The 23,441-nt window shown below is 38.0% G+C and overlaps 1 protein-coding gene across 10 annotated transcripts in view; it reads left to right on the top strand.

Moving 5' to 3' along the window:
- Positions 1–23,441, top strand: part of ERC1 (ELKS/RAB6-interacting/CAST family member 1) — a 277,525-nt gene that overhangs the window by 117,076 nt on the left and 137,008 nt on the right. For 8 of the 10 annotated variants that reach the window (XM_030959958.1, XM_030959955.1, XM_030959957.1 and 5 more), the window contains one exon: positions 9,759–9,770. The exons of the other annotated variants lie outside the window; for them this stretch is intronic. In XM_030959958.1, coding sequence (XP_030815818.1) covers positions 9,759–9,770 — 12 coding nt within the window. The remainder of the gene's footprint in view (positions 1–9,758; positions 9,771–23,441) is intronic. 10 annotated transcript variants of the gene reach the window in all.

Here is a 23,441-nt window from a genome sequence, read left to right as displayed (position 1 = left end):
TTACTTCACCCACTCCCAACTTGGAGCAGCAAAATGGAAATTTGATTATTCCCATTTGCCTTGTGCCAGAATAGTCTTTCTGTCTTTTCACTGCTTAACTACTCTATAGTTTACTGTCAGGAAGATTAGGGCAACTAAGTGGAGGACATTTCAGGTTCTGCAATCCATGGTTGTTTTTCATGGCTTGCTATTTGTCAAATTATAGGATGGTTTGAAAAACTCTTTTCTAAGTAGTCCATTCTCTTTTCCTTGACATGTACAGAGCTCTGGAACAGTTCAGTTTGCCAGCTGGGCTTCTTTTCTCTTTGTGACTGTAAGCAACATCCTGTTGGTTTTCTTTAAGTTGCTTTATTTAACCAAAATTCTTCATACCTATGGCATAAGCTCAAACACCCAGGAGCGCGGATATATTCTTTTTTATGTCTTCCCCTTTTTCCTAAGTGATGCATTGTTCAGCCCCTTGGTACACAATGTAATCAGCAGAACATTCAGGCAATAGGTTGATATTGTTGAGTGAGTGTAGACATGAAAAAGCTACAAGTCACTCATTTGTGTGATTTTTTTCAGTCCTCCTGGGGTCCCCATCTCAGGTGTGACATTTCCCATGTCATCCTCTTTAGGGCAGGCAAGTTGACCATGGAACAGGTATAAGCAGCAAACTTCTATCAGAACTAAGATAGGGGGAAGAAATATATTCAGTGCCTTAATTGTTTTCTTTCTTTCTGGAGAAGTAACTACTGTTTAGGAAAAGAAAGTCAGAAATATGCATCATTCCTCAGCCTGATTCCTAGAGGAGATTAAAATGGCAGGAAGAGAATTCTTACCTATGCTTTTAATGCAAGCTGACTTTTTTATTACATTAGCATTCAGAAACTTATCATTATTGACTTGCAGCATCAAAAATTGAATAGACACAAGTGCCCTATAAACAAAAAAGTTTATAGTCTACGAAGGAAAAATAACAAAGAGAAATTAGGATGGGTCTCCTTCTCTTTTATTAATAGAAGCAATTGTACCATCTTCAAAGAGTTAGAAAGTTAGTTAGTTAGTTTTTCTTGGAAAAGATGCACTTCTAGAGATCTGCAAAGCAGTTATTGTTTGTCCTGTTACATTGTAGTTTCTTGATGTTTCAGTCACAAACTAAAGTCGTACTATGAAAACATAGAACCCCCAAATGAGTCGATATCATTCTGTAACAATTGGGTACATACTTTGACTATTCAGTTTTATCCATTCCTTCTTACCACCTGATTATCAGTCTTACAAAAAAGTGAGTGGTCCTCTTCTCTTTTTAACCTATCTTTTCTACCAGTACTGAGATAAGATAGAGTATATTTTCTCTTATTTCTTGTAATTAGAATAGGTATTTTGACTATGCAAAAGAAAAGATATCTTTTGATATCATGTGACTGCCAGCAGCCAAATAAATCAAGGGGAGGAGAAAAATCTTAAGAATATTCATTAAGTGGAAATAGATAAGGTCTTCATGATCTAGAGATCTAATCTGGAAGCTGTTAGTGTGGTGAATTAGGCAAGTATCAGCACCTGAAATGATTTTTCAGGTGGAACTGAAATATAAACACAGCGCTGGAGAAAGATATAGAAACTTCCAGATACTTTATGGTGAGGTTTTGACTGGTAATTTCTCTTTTTCTGAATAATTGTTGGAATTTCTATTTGACCTTAGTTGTTTTCAAGTTCTCCCCCAAACAACTATTCCATGAAAGCTTGCTTTCTCCTTGTGAGTTTTTGCACAAAGCAGAGATTTTATCATGCCTATTTCACGTATAGGTTGGTTCTGTTTTTATCTACAATGCTTGTTTATAAAATATTCTTTTGTAGCTGAACCTAATAAATATTGCTGTGCCTATCAGGAACAGTCAGTGTTCCATGTGCAGCAAGATGAGAAGAAAAAAGTCCCATATAGAGAATAATTGCACTAAAAAATGGGATTTTTCAAATGAGAGTCTCTCCTCCTTGTAGTTTTCCCTTTTGCTAGTTCTGTGTGACAACTAGAGCATATGCTGTCAGGGAGAGAGAAGTGGTATCACAGTTTCATCCACAGAAGAGATGTGTCACCTGTTAGGGAGGTGTGCACAGAGCAACAGAGAAAGAGAAAGGACAGTAAGGGGAGGAAGATGATATTAAAAGCAGAAAACTATTATTTTAACCTTTTCAATGCAAGCAAAGCTGCCTTGTGCTTAAGTTAATAAAAGGAGGGAAATGCTTCCACTCTTCAGTAGCTGTTGCAGTTACTGACTGGAGACATTGCTTTTCAGATGAAAGATTTTAAAGAAATGTGTGAATTATGGTGCATGCTGTGCAAAAGTCGAAAAATATTCTAGAGTCAACACAAGGTGGAAAGCGCAAGCTCATTGTTGTATATACTCTGGGGGGGGAGGATTTTGCTTTTTTTTATGGGAAGGTGGGCCCGAAGCCCAGATTTCTTCTGTGGGTGAACAGCCCCATAAGTTTTATTTGTGCCCCCTGTTGTGGTGGTGTAGAGGTTTTGTAGCTGTCTGGTTATTCACTTCCTTTGTAACTAACTGTTTGCTTTTTGTACTGCCATCCCATAACCTCCTGTCTCTCTGTAACTTTTCATTTTATGTTCTGTTTCCTCCCTTGCTTTTTCCTCCCCCCTGTCCCACCCTGCCCCCCGAGTTGTGTTGTTCTGTTTTGTTTTGTTGCCCCGGGGGTGTTGGTGACTGTGCCTTTCCTCAGAAAGCGCGGCTCCCGCACACCGCACCCTCCCTGCCAGGTGTCGGTCCCCGCGCCGCAACACCTGGGGGGGTTTGTGTGGGACTTCCTGGGAAAGTGAGTGCCCTCAAGGCTTCTGTTTCCTCCTCTGGGCTGCAATGTGGCCTCTGCTGCTGCTGCTGTTTGGGGCTGCTGCAATGCTGCTTCTTTCCTTAGGTCAAACAGCACCTGCTTATGTCGAGTGCAAGCGCTGCTTGTGACCGCAGTCCAAAGGAAGTTTGCTGCTGTTCTCCCTGATTTAAACTTGACAGAAGCTGTTGCTTTATAATTCTATATTTCTTGCTGTGTTTTGCCTTTGGTTCTAATCTCTGCTACCTACCTACCTGCCTGAACCAGCTAAAAGTCAGTGTTCTTCAAGTATTCTAAAATTGATAGAGGTTGATATTTATCGGTTTCTCTGGGTCTGGATTGAAGGCACTTGAGACAGTAATTCATGTTTGGACTCAGGTGTTTATTATCAGTAAAACAGTTTTACTACTGTGAGTTCAGCAGCAAGGCACAAAATGGCCAACAATCTCTTGTTACAAGGTCTTCTAAGACTAAACTATCCAATGAAGAACTGACACATAGATTATTTCCTCTTTGAACCCAATAACTGATCCCACAGAGTCCGCAATGAGACTTTTCTGCCCAATTACAAAATGCCACCCAAACCCAGGAAGAAGAAGCATGAAGAAGAAACCCAGGACAACACCCTGTCCCCTCCATCTTGCTTCCGTCCACAACATACTAAAAATCCCAAAACCTAAATTTCTCACCAAGTGATACACCTACACTATTCTCTATAATCTGTTTCACACTTTTGTGGATTCCAGTTTATCTTGAAGTCTGGGAAACATTCTCCATGAATGAGGGTCAAAGTCAGTGTTCCCCTGGGGGTCAGGGCACCCCAGAGCAGACAGAGCAATATTCCCAATGCCATGGGTTTGTACAAGTATTGAGTTATTATTGAGTTTTATTGTGATGATAATTAATACACATAATAGTTTATACACAGCCTATACAGCAACACAGCTCTATTGGTGTACACATACTGTGCAAATAAGAAATTTGTACTTGAGAAGTGGCAGTAAGTATATTTGTGTATGTTTCTTCAGAAGAGAGCACTGAGTGAATATACATGCAAGTTCTAGTTCCAGTTGCAGGCTTAAAATTGATTTTCATTTGGCACACTCGCTATATAAGATGGGTTCTTGCAAGGACACAAGGCTTGTTTTTATTCCTGAAGGAAACTTTGCTTTGGGAGCAAAGGAAGACAGCACTCAGCTGTGGAATACCAGCAGTCCTGTTAAGGGCAGCTGGAATTAGTGGCTATTTTAAGAAAGAGAATTTGGAGAGTTTTCCTGAAAAGAATTTAAGGATGCCCTTTTGAAGAAGAAATGTTCCAACTTTTGATTTGAAGCAGCCAAAAGGTATACTCCTCATCTTAAATATTTCTTCCCAATTGTAAATAAAAGATTAAAAAACATTAGAGGCTTTCAAAGGAGTGCTGAAAAATATGGACAGTAGAATGCAGTATCTTATTTTGTCTGTCTTTAAGACAGATATGTTTGTGTAGTGTTCTATGAAGGATAGATGGAGAGAGAAATTAGCTGTATTTTCCATCAACTTTACAGTTTCCTAGAATAGTGTAAAGGAAACTGCACTAGTAAATTATGCCCTAAGCTTAAGTCAACAGTTTGAAGCTGAAATACTTATTTTCAAACTGCTACTCATACCTTGGAATAATTGTCTTTGGTTTTCAAGTCTGTTGTTTCTGTGAATTTTTAAATAGTTTTTTAGAGCATTCCTAAGCAAGAACCACATCGAGTCATATAAATAATTTAAAGTAAAAGATACGGTGTCAAATTGAATAAAGGTGTTTATAAAGCCATAATAATCACCATTAAAGTTAACCTTGAGAGATGGTGTGGCTATAATTCTGTAAATGTCTTAACTGATTATAGTCCTCCAAAAATAAATTGAACTCTGATTCAGGCATTGGAAAACCTGAAACAATTAAATATTATTTTAAAATACTTCAATCTATTTTGTTGCTATAAAAGCAAATGTATTTATCTTACACTTGCATGGTATTATTGCAAGGCAGAATCTGTTGTTGTTGTGTTTTTCATCCACTTATCTGTAGCTGAAGTGAACATTAAAATTCTAAGGTAAATCATTCAAAACTTAGGATATTCTGAAATGAAGATTGCCTTATAATTTTAATTTACATTTTATGTGAAATGATACACTCTTTAACTATATATGAACAAAATTTTTCATTAAAATGCTGCCTTTTGTGAAGGACACAGCTGAAATTTTCCACAAAAATCCCTGGTTAGGTTGAACCTGTCATGGGAAATAGCAGCATAACTTTTTCATATTTGGCTAGCAACTGAGAACTGGGTTTTGTAATGGAAAGAAGTGGTCAGGCCCATAGTTAGTCCAGCTCCACCTCTGAGCACACAGATCTGTTGAATATTAAGATTTTCATCGTTTCCAAGCTAGGAAAGGAAGAAGTAATTTCTTTCTTCTCAGTCTTGCTTTATCTTATACAAGATCAGCATGACACCTGAAGTCCTGTATCAAGTTTCACAGGAGGAAAACACAAAACATTTCATATCAACATAACTTCTTTAAACAGATAAGAATAAAAGATGCCGGCACATTTGCTTACAGGTATTTAACTTAAGGCATTTGAAAGTACGCTGGTTTTCAGCAAGTGTCTGCCCTCTGGAAGTCAAGCTTTGTTTAAGTGCCTTAAGAGCAGCGCTCAGACTCACTAATCACTCTTGAAACCTACATCTAAGCAAGGAAAAGAAAGACACAGGGACACTGCCAGTAATTGCAAATCCATCTGTAGGGAGCAGCAGATAAAAACCCCATCACAGTGATTTTACAGTGACTCCTTAATCCATCCTCACCTTTTTCATATAATGGGATATCCTTCTTCAATTTGTTCTTTATTTAGCTGTCCTTTATTTCCCATTCTTTTCCCTCTTCCTGTGTTCTGGGAGAAACCGAAACTTTGTGATTTTGCAGAAACAGCTGTTCTAAAACACAAGGTCAGAGAACCCCAATTAGTCCAGCCCCTGACGTGGTGAGAGGTCAGGGCTGGCACATGCTCTGGCTGAATATCAGAGCTTGCTGTGTTACCCCCTCAGTGAACCATCCAAACTGGTATTAAATCCATGTTCCAGCAGGCAGGACTGACACTCTAAGCAGTGATTCATGTCCACAGAACTGAGTATGGACCAGCTCCTTGGCTAAGTTCAGCAGTGAGCTGGCTGAGAGCATGGTTTATCTGCTGATCTCAGAGTAAGGATCCAACCTTGGGTCCTCCAGGAAGGATCCTGCACTAGAGAAATACCAATAATGAGAAGCACTGATTGTGAGCTTTTTTGAAGGCCTCTTTTCCTGCCAAATTTTCTGTAGTGCTGAAGTCCTGCTTGTTTTTATCATTAAATCAGGTGGTTTTCAAGCACTCCCTCTCGTGCCTGTTATCTGTAGTGAGTATAGGAGCTGTCATCTGCCTTATATTGTAGCAATAATGGATTTTATTTAGCAGGTATCTCCTAATCCAGCTGTTAGGTCAGTAGAGTGTAAGAGCTGTGATATAATTAAAATAATTATAAATGTGAGGAGAAAGCATCATGGAAATAATGAGCCAAATCTGCATATCAGTTTCATTGTTCCCTGCCTTTACTACATCTCTTCAAAAGCTGTTTTGTAGCTTTGTTTCAGTCAATATCTTTGAGCAAGTTGGGAGTATCCATACTCACAACCTGGTGTGAAAGGAGCAAAAAAAAACCAAACCCACCAAAACTGTCTTTTATAGAACTGATATCGTAAAAATTAGAGTGTCAGATCCTGGCATTGTCTTGGAGTACAGAAAGAACAAGAGGAATATGCAGTAATTACCAGTAATTCAGTGAAATAGTAATTTTAGTGCTCCATTGTGGCCATCTGTGGCTGGGTTTGTGCTCTTAGATCCATGCATACATGTGTGCATGGATGTGCACACAAACCTTCTGTCTCTGCCTCTCCATCTCTTCCATGTCCCTCTAATACCAACCTTAGAAAAAGGAAAAGACCAGCCATCATTTTTTGTATCAAGAGAATCTGTCAAAAGGGGTAAACATAAATAGCCTCTCTGCTTTGACAGACACAAGGAAGATCAAATGCCTGTTGTTCCCTGTCAGACTGCTTTGAAGGGATGACAGGGTAATAAAGATACACAATCACTCACTGTCAAACAAGGGGAATTCAAAGGTTGACTGAAAATCGTTACATAAACTACATGCTAAGTACATCTGAGACAAATGTCGCAAGCTCATTCCACTCCCTATAATAGACAAGCATGTGGAAGAAATCGTAGCTGGAATAACCAACAGCTTTTAAAATATGGATTTCTTAATTAAAATGCTTAAGCATTCACATCTCAATTTTTTGATCTGCACCCAGTGATCAGATTAAAGTCAGCTCTACCTTTAAAATTAACAGGATGGTATTTTAAAAGAAAGTGGGTTTCTCTGAGGCTGCCAGCTGGCATGACAATTGTCTTGTCTCCCTGTGTGACTGTTGCATCGAGCACACAGTTATTGGGGCTGGGCAGGAGCGCTGCTGCTAGATCTTGTAAGGAATGCTGCAAGTGTGTGTTCTTGCTTGAAGGGAAAGAGTGCAAACTAAAACTTGTGATTCTGCTCTGTAATGAGTCTGTCTCGGTATGTATGTGGTCCTGCTTGCTTGGGGCTGCTGCCTGGGGCAGATGCTTGCTGTGCTCCTCTGTTCAATTTCACTGATAGAGCCCATGCACTGAGGCTTCAGCTCCAGTCCATGACAAATCTCCATTTACTTCCCAGTAGCTGACAGGTTCAGGTGTCTGCCTTGGTTTTAGTTTGAGTGACAGCACACTTACAGATTTTTTTTTCTCTAATTTTAATGTGCTTTCAGACATAGTCCTTATTTTTGTATTATGATTATTCTAAAAATCCACACTTCTAAAAAATATTTTGTGCCTCTGTAACAAAAACTTGGAAAAGGGGCTAGCAATTACTGAAAATGTATTTTTCTTTGGAAGAAAGAATTATTCCATAACAAAATGGAGATGTAGCAATAATTATTCTCTGTTTAAAACCCATGCAGCTGGTTAAATAATACTTCTGTAGCACACAGAAAATTGCAAGTGACCTCAGCATAGTGTTGTGCATGCTGATTTGCCTTCATCCTGTGCCAGCAAAAGATGCTACCTTTAATAGCAGTTGGAAGAACTATATGATTCATTTAAATTCCACTGGGCTGTTCTGAGTCATAGCCTGTATGTTTCTCACTGTTAAACTGAAGAAACAATATCACATCATCACAACACAGCCAAAGGATCCCTGAAACACAAAATGAGACTCTTAAATTTTTCACCTCACTGTATTTATTCCCATATTTAACCATTTCTTTTCCCATTTTTGTTGCCTTTTGTTAAATTTGTTTGTAGTCTTGGATTTCAATCAGAATTGTTACTTACATGTTTTTAGTATGAATTAACCACGGCTTTCGGAACATTGTAAGTTACTTCAAGATCAAAGACTGAGATGTGGTATTTGGCACTTCACTTGGAAAGTCTCATCTTTCCCCAAATCCCCAGATAATACAGCCTTTACAACAGCTGTCCTTGAAGAGTTTGATTTGAAGAATGTTAGTTGAGAAGCCAAAGAAAAGTACTTTTGCATTAGTTGATCTGTTACATACCAATAACAGCTGCTTGTACAAATTCAATACCCAGCACAGTTGATAGTAAAATTTATGTCATAAATAAAGACTTCAAATTTTATTTACGTTCCTCCATATACCAAGAGTAATAAAGAATATAGCAGTTAGCCAAAAATATAGAAATGGAAAATATAGAAATATTTTTATCCAACCCATATCCTTCCTTTTTAGAGTGAAATTTTGCCATGGGAGAAGTACAGCAAATGTTGTCAAAGCCAAATTGCTACTTTGCACGGAAGGACATTTTCTTTGCCTCTTTTCTATTGACTGAAAATCATCAAATTTAAAATCAGTTTGAAAATATCTATATTTATGGTTCCTTGGACTTACCTTGCTGTTATCAGTGAAATTGACAGCAGATGCCTATGAAAGATACTGGAGACATTTGGAAGAAAAAAAAGCAATAATGAACCTATGGGATCTCATGTTATACAAGGGACTCCAGCATTTTGTCTTGGTCAGTTCTGCTGTTGAGCAATGTTGGAGAGAACTGTGAAAAAATACCTGTTTGGTCATTATTGTTCTTAGATTGCACCTTATACAGGAGAATTATATGGCAGGAAGAAGAGGCAGTTGCTTTTTTTGTTTCTTTTTGGAAGGGGGGACTTCAATGTCAAAATTAAGAAAGATGAGCTTTTAACCTTGACAAATCTTCAGGTCTCGAGGACTTTACTCAGTGGTTGGAGTTTTTTTCCTTTCTGTTTAGTCCCTTTATACAAGTTGGGATCATCTGCAGAAAAGGGAAAAAATTGCATGTTTTGCTCATGGAGAGAAAATAAGCCCTTAGAAGATATCATAAAGGAAACATCAGGTTTCGTCTCAGATAGTCAAACTCTGTATTTTCAAAATGTTCATTTGAATTCTGGAAGAAAGGTACTTGCTAGTGATGTGATACAAATCCAGAGTTTTCTTGTAAGATGGCTTATTTTCTTTTTCCAAGAACTGTTACATATTGGAGACTATTTTCTCTACAGAAAGTTGCCTCTAAATGAAATGGTGTAATCTAATCTAAAGGTCATTTTTTTTCTCTTATTTCTTTTTCTTGGTTTTTGGTTTTTTGTTTTCTTTTTAATTAGATGTCTATAAAACATGCAGCTCTGTGTTTGTGAATGATTGTGTGTCTGTGTGTCATTACCTGATTTATATCTGCTTGTTTTGTCCTTTTTTCTTGAACTGCTTTAGCTCTGGACTCTGTTTTCACAAACTCTAACTATTTCTCTTTCGCATCTCCTTCCTGGATTTGCTGCTTCCTTCAGCCTCACCTCAAGGTCAGTATCTGCTTTTAAAAGGGTGTTTATAAGACTGTCTATTCAGCTAAAATTGAGATCTTACAGAAGATTGCACATCAAATTACATGATTGCAAAATAAAAGATCAGAGATTTGGTTAAGTCTATGTAGGAGGATGGGTTGAATAGGGTGCATGTTTAGAAGGAAAGAATTTGTATCAAACCATTGTAAATCAATGCTGTTGTGCACTGGGAAGAAGGGGGAAGACTAACCAATGAAGGTTTTAAAGGGAAAAAACTCCAGGAACAGGAAGCTGAAGCAAGACAGTTTAAATATTTCTGGTTTTATCTGTTACTTTAAGAGAAGAGACTGGCCATTAGCCATGTTCCATGATACATACACATGCTGTGGAGTGCAAAAGTGGTTCCTTTGAAATACTGGTGGTACAAACTTTAACTGCTGGATCTTTGTCATTGCATCTGGGCCTGAAACCTTACAGGCATGTTGCAAAACCAGTTTTGGTGCAGCTTGAATGCACTGTGCTGTCAGAAAGAACCAGGGACTGAGGGTTAAAGAGAAGTGAATTAGCCAGAGGATGAATTTGTTGAAAATGCAGTGATAAACCACTGAAGAAAGCCTACGAAGAGACAGTATGTTTAATTTGGAGTCTCTCAGCCATGGCTCATTTTTCTGGTTTTATATTTTAAAAGCAGTTGCTAACCTTAGATTTTGGGATTTCAGTAGAGTAGCTCAGAGCAAACATCTGTGACCTAAATAACACAAGTAAGAGTACATCACCTAATGACTCTCATTTGCCTTTGAAAGCTCTGCAACCATGTTGGATTTTAGTCTTTGCTGATAAAGTCTGTTGCTAGAAACCATCTGTGACTCCTGAAGAAGGAATGATTATAACTGTTTCAGGCAGTGTCTTTGCCCAGAAAGCCACTACTTAATGACTAAAATTCTGAGTTATCATGGACCAACATCCAACTTTGCTGTTCATGGTTAGCACTGAAAAATGTGGTGGTGGCTGGAATCCCCCAGAGCTGTGATGCTGCTGACGCCTTTAAATTGTGTCAGTGCTGTGACCTTGGTTTGGCACAGGCTCTGCACTTGTGGCCTCTGCTGCGTGTTTTTCTTCCTCCCACAAGCTGGAAAAAGATTGGAAGTTAATCATGTTGTTGTCATCCATCAATACCTTCCATGCTCAGTGTGTCATACTGGCATACTTGTAATTACTGGGAAGAGGAGGTCTGGCCTTGAGTGACCCCCTTCATATCCCAAAAAATGTAACTGCCAGGAAGCTTTTCCTGCCCTGTGAACGTTCTCCTCTGAAATAACCACTCTGCCTTTTGCTGCAGGGGCAGGACTCTGTGGGCCAGTCTTTATTTGCCTGCTACCACCAGCAAATACTTATTTGTTTGGTGTTCTTTGACTGATGAAGTCCTAGATGTTATGGAATTCAGCTGTCAAAGCTCTTTTGACTTCAATCCATATGGCTAAAGGTTTTTTCCAATACCTGTGCCTGTGCTGGAATTAATGATAAGAGGGGAAACAATTTTAGGGTGCTGTTAGGTTGTGGTCTTTCTAAGACCAGGAGTGATTTCTCTTTTCACAGGCAATGTAACCATAACTTTTATTTCTCACATTTAGACTATATTGCACAATTTGGCTAGAGAAGATATGGCTGTGATTTGAGGTGACCAAGTGTTAGGATTAGGAACTTGGAGGAGTTTTCTAAGATGTTAAAGAGATTGCCCATTCTGTCCTCACAATTTCTTAGTTGGTTTATTGCTTATTTTGGAATCCTTTTTTCTGTCCATTTTTAAAATTATTGTGGTTAGTTGCTGAATTTTTAATTTATTTGTTAAAATAAATCAAGGGTGTAAGGAAGTAGGTGGAATGACTGCTCTTGGAACTAAAAAACTTCTGCTGGCCAGAATCAAAATAAAAAGATTCTCCTCAGGGCAAACAGGAAAATTACAGTGCTTGAAGTACACTAGTTTCTTTCCTAAGCATTTCAGAGTTTGCCTAATTACCACTGACTGCCACATATGAAGAAATAGCTGTTCTGTGAAGTAACATTCTACCTTGGAAGCTACTATAGGAGGCATAATTTTATATTTATCTGAATGATGTAAAGCAATTTTTTTCAGATATCAAAGCAAGTGTGTCTCCTGGAAAAGAACTCAATATGTGAAAAATGTGTTAGGTATGTCTGTCTTCTAACAGGAAGAAATCCTCTGATTATTTCTGTCTCATCTAGGACAGCTTTACTTATACTAATCAATACCTCTGAATTTTCTGATCTATCCATTAAATTTTCATCATCTCTCTCCTGTTGACAAACTCAGTGAATCAGAATAGAACCATGTAATCCACATCACTGTTGCTGTTGTGACATGTATTTGCTGCTCAGAAGTCCTAAGGATCTGGATTGGATGTCATGCTGATTCATAGTAAATAAAATTGCCTTGGAAAGCATGAGGATTAGAGCAGTTTTCTGTAAGAATTTCTTTTGCTAAGCATCTCTGCTGATGACAGCTTCCCATAAAGAACTCCCCAATGCTGGCTGAGTTCAAGAGTAATAAGCCAAATAACACTATAATGATGTCATTACCTGCAGCAGTGAAAAAAAGTAGAAAAAATACCCTAAATTCATATGCTCCAGTTCTTCTAAGCTGTTATTTTGATCATGTGTCACAAAAGTTGAGATAGCTAAAGATAAAAAGACAATCAGGTGTTCTAGCAAGCAACTGCAGGTTTTTTGAGGGAAGAGTGAGCTATATTGATAATGCAGAAATAAGATTTCCAGCCTCAAACTAGGTAACAAATAACTTAACTGGATGGGAGATATCCCACAGAATGCTTGTCTTGTAGTGTTCTGCTTCCTACTGTCAGATTTTCTCCTAGTTTAGATCACATAATTGATTGTCCTGTCTGTCATGTTTTAAAGCAAGTAATCCACTTCTTAGAAGAAATTTTTCCAGATTTTTTTGCTATACCAAAGAGAATTTGATGCTTTAGGAAGTAATAATGAAATTCTCTAAACCTTATTTCCACAAGCAAGGTGGCTTGGTGATTAGATGAGTACAGGCTGGTGGCATGAATCCAGGTAAAAGTCTGCTAAAAGTGTATCCATGTAAAATTAAATGTCAGTGTAGCAACTCAAGTGTAGCCTTATAAAATCAAAGTAAAAACAAAATACTAAATCTGAGGGGATTATTTCAGTCCTTCTTCTGGAGTCTTAAACATATATTAAACAGAACATGTCTAACCACTGAAGAAATACTTAAAATGCCATCCTTCTATAAGAAAATAGCAGATAATACTGCATAAAATGTTCAGAGTGCAGGAAACCCAGGGTGCTATTCAATAATTCTTTTAAAAAGCCAAACCAAAACGGCAGAGTACTTAGTGGCAGGCATGTAGTCTGTGGTACCTGTGGGCTTTTCACTGTGCTGGAAATTCCTTTGCACACTGACTCCTCTGCTGGACCTCCAGGTAGCCATGGATCTGAGCACTGACAGCATGCCAGGGCACTCAGGAGAAATTTTACTGCAAGAGTGGCTGGCTCTTTGATTTTATACCTTTAGAAGACTCCAGGTCTTCACTCTGCCATCATGTTGGTCATTAACCATGTCAGGAAGTGATGAAGATTTGAAGTGTGTTGAGTTAGCAGTGGTTTTAGCTCAGCAGAGACAGAAACGTTATCTTCAAAGAAGTTTCCATTTATATTTCCTTGGCTGTCTCCAAAACACAGCAATCTGTAGCAGTTGTTTTCTATTCAATATATGTTTCCTGTAGTTCTGCTTAGAGCAAAAATGGCTTTGGATTTTTTTTATACTAAGAAGTAATCTTTTTTAAAGAGTTATCTGATCCTTTTGGGTGAGGAGAAATATGGCATCTTAGGGATGATAGAGGGGAAGGAAAAAAATGAAGGCAGTGTAGGTCACAAAACAGAACTGTGGTTTTCCTTAAAAGAAGTTGTTGGCATAGCCTTTCAAATTTGCTTTAGATATAGTGATTATCAGAGCTTTCCTCCTCTCTTGGAAGTGGAATCCCTACCTACTCTATGATTTAGAAGGTTGAACAATTGTTTTATTAAAACTATGCTATATAATATTAATATTATATTTAAGAGATATTAAACTATACTATACAAAGAGACTAAAGAATATTAAAGAAAAATTTGTGACTGTTTGAGATAGTTAGGACAGTTTGGACTTAATTGGCTAAGGAATCAAAACAATCTCAGTAGAATCTAATTACTGAATCCCTTCAGGTAAACAATCTTCCTAACATATTTCACATGTGTAAAAACAACAGGAGTAGCAAGTAGAGAGAAGAATTGTTTTCTTCTTCTTTCTGTGCTTCTCTAGGAAAAATCCTGGGACAGAGAATTGGACAGAGAGAGATGTCTCTCTCTGTTCAGAGAATGTGAGTGCCACAGTTTGTTGAGGCAGCATTTTTGTGCTGTGAGATTTTCAGCTGCCTGGGAAGTCACCGGTTGCGCGTTGAGTCTGTGCCAGTGCCTGAACTGGAACCTTTTGTTCTTGTGTTGCTTGTGGAGTTCAAGTTGCACTGCTGACCTGCACACAAGGTGTGCCTCAGATGAGTGCCTTTGAGCCCTGGTGTTTCAGATGTGCCTTTCACTGCTTCACTTATCAATTGAGAGCATTACTTCACTGCTCACTTAGCTCATGTTTTCCATCCTCATTCCTGTGAAACCAGCTTCCCTAACAGGCCTATGCATCATCTCTGCAAATAATTCCTCATCTTTTGCATGAAAAATATGTTAGATAAGCAGAGATATTTATTACAGTCATACAGCTTATAGATTCAGTGAATATTTCTGTTGCTATCAGTCAGTTAATTGGAAATCATTCCTAATCACTTTACTGCAAAATGAAAACAAAATTTCTTGTCCATGAAATCCCAAGAAGGCTTAGAGATACTGCAAGATAAAAACATGCTTAACATTCTTATAAGCTAACATTAAATTAGAAAGCTCTTTTTTCCCCCTTTTCCCTTTCTCTTCTATGGCTCTCTTCCATTTCATTGTTCTTGCAGGGTGGTGTATTCAAGTATTCCCTCCTTCTGCATAATGTGTTCTTCATCTGCAAACAATAGAGGGCCCTTTCATACTGGAATATGTCAGCTTTTCTAGATGGTCTTCTTGAAGTACCCCAGGCAATTCAGACAGATTTAATCAAGCTCTCAGTAACTTACTTAATTTCCTGCTTATCCAGCAGATAGGCCATTCTTCTTAATTAAAAGAAATGGGTTTTTTTCACTTCCTTAGAGAACAAAATATTTCCAGTTGTCACTTTCTGTTCATGGCTGAGCAATTAACTCCCATCTCCAAGGGGTAAGGTGCCTCCTCTCCGTTTAGTGACCCAGCACACTCCTACCAATGTAAAGTGCTTTTATATGGAACATTCCTATGTCTCTGTTTACAACACTGAACAGATTTGATAGAAATTGAGATCAAGCATGTTGATAGTTTTGGGGTGGCAGTGGGGTTGGAATTATTCAGTTCCAGCTTCCTTCCTTCAAGCACTTTGGAATCAACTTTACCATTACAGGTAACTTAATTCTTTTTATATAAAACCAAAAGTGACCAAGAATTACAAACTTGAGTTGCAAAATGCTCTCTCTAAATGCACAAAAGCCTCGTTTCATCCTAGAAATCACAACTGCCAGCAAGTTGACAGTTGCCAAGCTGGAGTGCTCAGGGCCAGCCTTGGCAAGAAAGCAAAAGGTGCCAACCCAGCAGAAAAGTGAGGCTGCTTTCCTTCCAGTTCCTCCTCTCCTGGGAACTGAAAGAGAGGTGACATAATGCAACTTTACCCCACTAGTGTCTGTAAGGATGAGAACTCTTATTATGGTGGGATGCTGTACCTTTGAAAATGCATTCCTTTGGGAGCACCACTATTGTGTTCATCCCTGGATCTTTCCCTAATCTTGCCTTACTCTGTAACAGTCTGCATTGTATTTTCACTTTAGTTCCTTGAGTCTGCAGTGTTTTAAATAAAACAAGTTTTATTTATTCCTAGTTTTCAGATGGTAGGATTCTTGGTTTTGTTGGATGCCCTGAATTCTCAAGTAATTGTACCAAATTTATTAATGTTGTTAACTTAAAATCAGCTGCTAGATACATTCATTTCACTTTTCAGTGTGTAATTTTTCACTTTCACAAGTCAATCACAATATGTTAGCAATTTCAATTAGTAATAAATAGCTTAGAAATAGGGGTTTTTTATTACTAACTCCTAGCAATATATGTAAAATACATGAGAGCAAATACATTTTCAGTATTTATGATGTCAGCATATTTTAAAGGATTGATACCTCAAATCAGTGTGAATTGTATTTTCTTTTAGCACTTACTCCTTTTGCCAATTTTTTTTTTCCTTTTCACCATTTACTTTAAGGCCAAAAAACAGGAGAAAGAATAATGAAATTGATTGTCAGAACTTTAGTAGGATACTGCAGAATGACACTTTATATTGCAAAAGTGGCCACTGGTTTTACTGTTATATTTGGAGTAGAACAGATTTATAACTGCAACATTTAATGTAATTTCTTCTTGAAGAAAATATTTCATGATCTTATATCCCAATCAAAGGGACTGTTGCCCACAGCACAAGCAACAGGCAGAGCTTTTGGAGGCACTAAGCAGTGGCATTATGAAAAAGTTAGCAGAGAGATGCAAATAACTGTGGTTTTTTCTCTCCTTAGTTCATAATTTGCCTATTTCCCTTTCTTGTATCTCCTGCTTCCAGCACAGATTTCCCATTTTAATATGGAATATGGAGATGTGTGCTCAGAGAGCTGGGGCATGGCACAGTTTCTGACAGTGTGCTTCCTTTGACTGCTCATTTCCATGTGCAGTATGCTGGATCACATGAACAAATGACAGCTGAAATACAGCTGAAGGAGGCTGCCTTCTATTTTTAAGAGCTTCAGATATCAGAAGTTACTTTAACTTGTGCAAAAACCTTATAGTATGAGCAAAAGGCAAACATTTGGAAGAGTATTCTAAAGCTAAATAAAAGGGATAAACACATTCTATTCCAAATTTTGGGAGCAGGTATGAATTCCATTATGGGTGTAATCTTTCCCACATCCATTTCTATCTCTTTATCATTTTTTAATAGATATAAATTCCTCTAAGTAGTTTGCCAGTATCTGTGAGGAAATTCTACTTTTGAGCCATAGTGAGTTTGATTTAAAGCAGCATGGCTCTTAAATTTTTAAATGAGTTTAAAGGGTCTGTACAGTGTTAATTTCTTCCTTACACCACTCTGCAGAAGCAGAAAGCAGTCAATAAGGAAAAAACCCAACACCGCCTTCAAAGGGATTTCATTTGATTTCTTGGAAATTCCAAAGAGGAATTGTGTGTTTTCTTCTGCATCTTGGAATAGCTGCTTCTTGAATTAGAGGTAGAGAAATTTTATTTCTAAGTAGAAAGGGACTGGAAAGCTCCTCTTGTCTTTCTGTATCCTATTTTGACCATAGCCTCATCAATATGAATTAGATTTTCAACAATGTTTATGTCTTTCTACCTCCAATGTATGTCTTCATATTAAAAGGTAGATGATTTATAGAAAATATATTGTATTTGTGTTAATAATATTCTTCTTGACAGCAAAGGCTTTTGTTTGCTGATATTTCCTAATGATTAGAAGTGTTCCCCAATTGCTTGGAAAATTAGCGCGCTGAAGGGAGGCAGAAGATGTCTCAGTGACATCCTGCATCAAGGCAGTTGCCCTGATAGGGAGATCAGCTCAATTAAAATCTTAATTTTGCCTCACTTGTCTCAAGGTCACCAAATAAAAAGTAGTTCACTGAAGTAGTGTAATTGCCTAGATAAAGAATGTATCTTTCTGAGTACACACTCCAAACTAGAGCTAATTGAATTAGCCAACCTTCTGATCTCTGAGGAGTATATTTCAGATATCTGACACATGGGGCATCTTTTTGCCTGAGGTTTCTTTTAATGTGCTCCTTCATCACATATTAAAAATTCAAGTATGTATTCAAAATACTCGTGGACATACTTGTTCTGTAGCAGATCCATGTGGAATGGTAGAAATCCCTCCTCAAATGCACAAGGCAGGAGCCTTGTCCATGGCTATCCAGGGTGTTAGAGAGACCTCATACACATTGCTTTATAACTCTCACTGAGCTCTCCAGAAACCCAGTGGTGTTCCCTTCACTTGCAGAATACTCCTGGCTGTGTTCTCCTGTGTGCCAGATTGAGAAGGCAGAGTTACAGCTCTATCAGAGGAGGAGGACTAAGCCATCTGCACCCTTCAGATGGGCTGTGCAGCCCTGTGTGGGGGAAATTTATTACAAATAATGCTGCTCTCCCCCATTGCCAGGCAGTCAAAAGTTTATAACAAATCATTTTAGCAGGCGCTCTTCATACTAACCTGATGTGGGCTGTCACAGCCAGGGATTCAGAATGCATTTCAGAAGAGGAGATACGACTTAATAACTGCTAAGCACCCAGAAATATCCCAGATGTGCATTCTGAGAGACTCTGTGGTGTTTGCTGTCAGAAATTGGTCTCAGCAGTGGATCCCAGAACAGAGCTGTGTCCCTCCCATCTCAGACTGAGTTAGGCCATGGTGAGGAAGGTGCTGTAGCAAGGTACAGTTTGATGAGTGTGGTGACATGGCTTTTCCACCAGCCCCATCCTTTTGTCTACTTTTCCCAGTATAGAATCTGGCAATGGCCAGCTTTGGATCAGATTTTGTATAACTTCTTTGTAGCTAACAGAGTAAACACTTTTCAGTTCACGATTGTTTAGAGTCTTTTAGGAAGATTCTTCTCAAAAACAATTTTTAAGTAAGATAAGCTAAATTATATCAGATTTTTATTTGGGCATCTCAGTGGTGTAAAATCATCAGGTTTTTAGCCACAAAATGGACAGGCTTACATTTTTTCAGAATGGTCCTGCTAGCAGCACTTCCTTACATCTTTTCCTACAGGCAAGACTCTGAATGTTGTTGTGAATATATTTCTTTTTGTTTCAGAAATCCTCATGCACTGAGTTTACTGCATTCATTGTGCTTTTGGTTTTGTCCTTAGCAACTGCTTAGTTTAATACTTTTGCTTGAAGACTGAGTTTTCAGTATTTGTCAGCTTAAATGTGTGAGACCTATCTTGCTTTTTAGACACACAGCTTTCAAGAGGATAGAATAATAATGTTCAACTTTATCCCGAATTCCTGCAAAATTTTGGAAAGGACTTTTCTCTCTTCATAGCTTGTTTACATACATATAGAGGTTTAGGCTACTCTAGCATGGTTCTTAAATGCCTGGTTTTAAAATTTTCTTCTTACAATAATTTTTTGTTTCGTTACAATGGCTGATTTTTGGTTTTAATTGTTGTTTGTATTGGGTGTTGTTCTAGAAGGAATTAAAAAATATTTGCCCATCTGAAAGAAAACAACTGCTGTATGGGGATTTGTTTTGTCTTCTGGCTAGTGGGATTGCAGTTAAAAAAGACACGTGTTATCTTAGATCACAAAATACCCTCTGAAACTTCAATAAAATGCCATTCAACACTCTTTTCAGCCACATGGTACAGGTCTCTTGAGCAGAGAGTGGCTGGCTGTGTGTGATCTGTTCACAGAGCAGTTGGTTTGTGAGCTGGAATTAAAGGGATAGAGAACAGCACCTGTGGGACTTCTTCACACACTGTTAGTGCCAAATTCAACTAACCCAGCATGTTGCAGGGGGAAGGAATCCACACCAAAGCCTAATCAGCCATTTTATAAATGTCATTTTTGGCTTTGCATCTGTTTGCTCAATTAACAAAAGCAGGAAAAAAATACAACAGAACAAACTTATTTTTGAACAACTGAATGCTTTTATTAAGGTTCTTAAAATATTAGTATTTTTCTTAACAAAGGAACACCCATACCACTGTGTTACAGGCTTATTTCAGAATTCACCTGAAGTTTGTGTTTTTAATGTTCCTAGCAACAATCAAAACTAAAAGTTGCAAGGTTTTAGGTTAAAGGTTTCTTTTCTAGTTCAATTGCTGTCACCTTTCAAAAATAGTTATCAAATGTATGATTAATTTGCTATTTAATCTCTGAAGTTGGAGTTAAAATTTAACACCAGTTATGAAATTATGGTAATGTATTCATTATTTTCATCACAGAACTTGCTTCCTAGGAAATGGGTGCTGAGAATTTAAGTAGTTGGGAAGCTGCAGGTTAGTTTTATTAGTCTTTTTTTTTAGTTGCACATTAGCTGGACAAATGGGTGCAAAGGATTCTATCTACAAAACTGTAATTAGAGATTAATGAAAGCATGAGGTGCTATAGATGTTTACCAGAAATATTTAGTGTCTTATTGTATTTGGCCCTATCTGAAAACAAACCTTTGGTTTGCTTGGTTTGATATGGACTTGTTGCACTAAAACAAAGACACTTTGTTTAATCTCTGCTGATAATCCATCAATTTCAGCCAGTTGGTTGGAGCAATTTTTCTTTTTTTTTTTTTTTTTTTTTTTTTTTTTTTTTTTTTTTTGAGAATACTCAGCAGCATTTGACTGTGCCATTGTATGTAGCTGGGCTTCTGTCTCATGACTGGAGAGCACCCTGGTTAATTCTGCTTTTGTTTTTTAATTCCCTCATTAAATGTTCCATGTAGCATTAATAATAACTTATGCCACCTTATTACTTGGTAAGCCTCATCTGTTGCTAATGAATCAGGTGATAGATTTCTTTTCCAAGGTGTTTCTAAATTATAGGAGGGTTGGAATGACATTTTTTGATTATATTGACTTTCTAGATTCCTATGGTGTGTGCTCCCCTATCTCATATCTTCCCATCACCTGTTTCTGGAAGAATATCTTTGTGTTGTTTCAGCTACAGGGAGAGATGTGCTGGCTGATGTGCTGACTCCATCAGGAAATGTGCATTATATCATGCAAATAATTCTTACCATTGAAGAAAGCCAGTGATCAATGTAAAGTCGAGATTTGCTTGAAGGCTTGACTTCAACACCTCTTGATTCAGACACTGTTGGGCTCCTGTTCCTGAAATCTGGGCAAGTGAGTTTCCCACAGCCTTCACCCCTTGCCTCCTCCAGTGCTGACCTGAGCACACACTTTGTTTTCAGAAATCAAAGTTTCCTAGCCTCAGGAAATGAAGTCCCCTCTTCATCTCTTAAAGCCACCATGGGACAATTTGACTCACATGCAGCAGCCCAGTCACATTTTCAGGATCTGCTAATATTTTCATTGGCATTCCTTACCTTGTCATGTAAGTGGTGCAGAACAGCAAGGAACAGTGTAACAAAATGATGAGAGGTTTTGGGAGGAGTTCACAGGCAGGAGAGGTAGCTGAGTGCTGTTGAACAAGAACAGTTTAAGTGTGGTGATTGGTCTTTTAGCTTGGATGCAACGAGCAGCAGAAGTGGTAATATTAAACCAAGTTTCTGAAGCATAGTGAAATTATTGTTTCTTTTAGGTAGTAATTTAATGCACCATTTTTGATCTTGTTATAACACTGAAGGGCAGTGACAAAGTAGTTGAGAGGCTGGAACTGCTATGTACAGCCAAAGCCCAGGAAAGGGCACAGATAACACTTGAAAAACCCAACCCAGCCATACAAAATTCCACATAGATCTTCAGCAGTGTGTAATTCCCCTGATCCTAACTTTTTGAATGCATAAGATGAAGAACTCTGTTCAACCCTTGGCAGCTGTCAGTCACACACCCAGTTGTGGTGATGGGGCTGTGTGGTGTCGTCAGTCCTGTTTCCTTCATTGCTGATTTATCTTCCCTTTATCACTTGCTTTTTGTGAGGTGAAGCAATTAGGCTTTCCAAACACTGGCATTATTCTCCATGATTTGGTGACTAACCTTAACTATGGTGAAGTGAGTTTTGACCAACTAAAATCCAAATCAAAACCTTTTAGATCAGTTTTTTTTTCCTTATTTTCAAAATATTTTTGGGAAGATTTTTTCCTTGGTTTCCTTCTGCTGCATGCCCCAGAATGTAAATATTTTTCTTTGTGTACCAAAACTACAAAAAAACCACAAAACAAAGCAAGAAAACCCAGACAACTCAGCTATATCACTGTATTCATGATCTTTTAAACTCAGAAGTTATGGTTAAGGATATGGCCAGCTAAAATATTGTGTGGGGGCAGGCCTTAAAAACAAAGAAGTGACAAAGGAAATTTTTTTGGTAAATATTGTAATTTGGACACTTCTCTGTGTCTCTTAGGACTACAAAAGTGCTTGGAGATCTTAGGCAATGATAGCACCACCCTCAAGGAGAGCAGTGGAGAGGGGAAGGTGCTAATCTGTGTCTGGGACCAGTGATGGGACACAAGGAAAAGGAATGAAGTTGCATCAGAGGAAGTTCAGGCTGGACATGAGGAGACTCAGAGGAGCAGACTCCTCACCATGAGGGCACTGGAGCAGAGAAGTGGCCACGGCTCCAAGCCTGGCAGAGTTCAAGCAGTGTCTGACAGTGCTCTCAGTGGTGTGGTTTAGGTTTAGGTAGTCATGCAACAAGCAGGGAGCTGGACTCAATGATCCTTATGAGTCTCTGCCAACTTGAAATATTCTATAATTCTATAGTATGTATTGTAGAACCTAACATTTCATAACACAAGGCACTTTGGCAATTCAAAATTAAATAACATATTAGGTCATTGCATCCAGTTTTCTAGGCTTTTTCAGTCATGTTGACTATTTTATCATTTAAGTCATGTTGAGGAGCAAAGTGTTCTTTAAAGCATCTGAAGTTCATCTGTCCATCAGGGTTAGTAGCTGCAGCAGCAGTGGAGTGTCCTGTGGGTGGTGGTAATGCTACAGCAATGAAGGCTCGAGCTCAGCAATCCTTCTGACATGGCTGACAGACACATGGAAATATTTCTGAGTGCCTAAGTCAGATAAGTAAAACAAGCTGTTTCTATAGCAGTGCACAAGATGTGCATGTTTGTTCCTGGTGTGTGAGTCACTGTGTGAAATGCACCGTGTGTGTGTACACTTTGTATTGCAGGGAAGCTTTCGTGGTGGTTAAAAAGCATTCTAAATGTTTTCTTAACCTGGATTGTTCTAAAAACTCTGTTGTTAGTTAGCCATGTAAATGTGAAGGAAAAGTATGTTAAAATATAATATTAAATCTCAAATTAACTTATTCATATTTTCAGTTAACATTTTATCAGCTTCCATTTCACAAGAATAACATCTGAAATTATGTCAGAAAAGATAACCAGATGCAGGTAATAGCTTACATTACATTAATGCATAGCATGAAAATCCATGTGAGGAGAGAATTAGCAGCTGTATGTATGCTGATCTGCGTTACAGTAATAGATCACGAGATCAGTGTCAAAATGAAAAAAATACTGACATCAGTACAGAAAAAAATAATTTCATAAAAGCCTTAATAAATAAAATGGCCTATGTAGCAATTGGTATTCTTAGTGAAGAAAGGTTTTCCCAATGGCTGATGGGTAACAAAGTGACTTTCCACTTTTCAGGCATGCCTGATGCTCCACTGATCTTCTCTTGTTTATATTTGTCTCCCTGTTTTGAAATAATTTTAAAATGTGTAATCTTCTCATTTGAAATTTTTTATTGCTTATTGTGATTGTTTCGCTTTATTCCCCATGGTGTTGGGCTACATTTCATCACTGGAAATGCAAGAATTTCATAGACAAGTGGA

The sequence above is a fragment of the Camarhynchus parvulus genome, chromosome 1A (genome assembly GCF_901933205.1).
Source record: "Camarhynchus parvulus chromosome 1A, STF_HiC, whole genome shotgun sequence".
Taxonomy (NCBI): Eukaryota; Metazoa; Chordata; class Aves; order Passeriformes; family Thraupidae; genus Camarhynchus; species Camarhynchus parvulus.
Note: the sequence above shows the minus strand (reverse complement) of the source record. Positions and strands in the feature narration are given on the sequence as shown.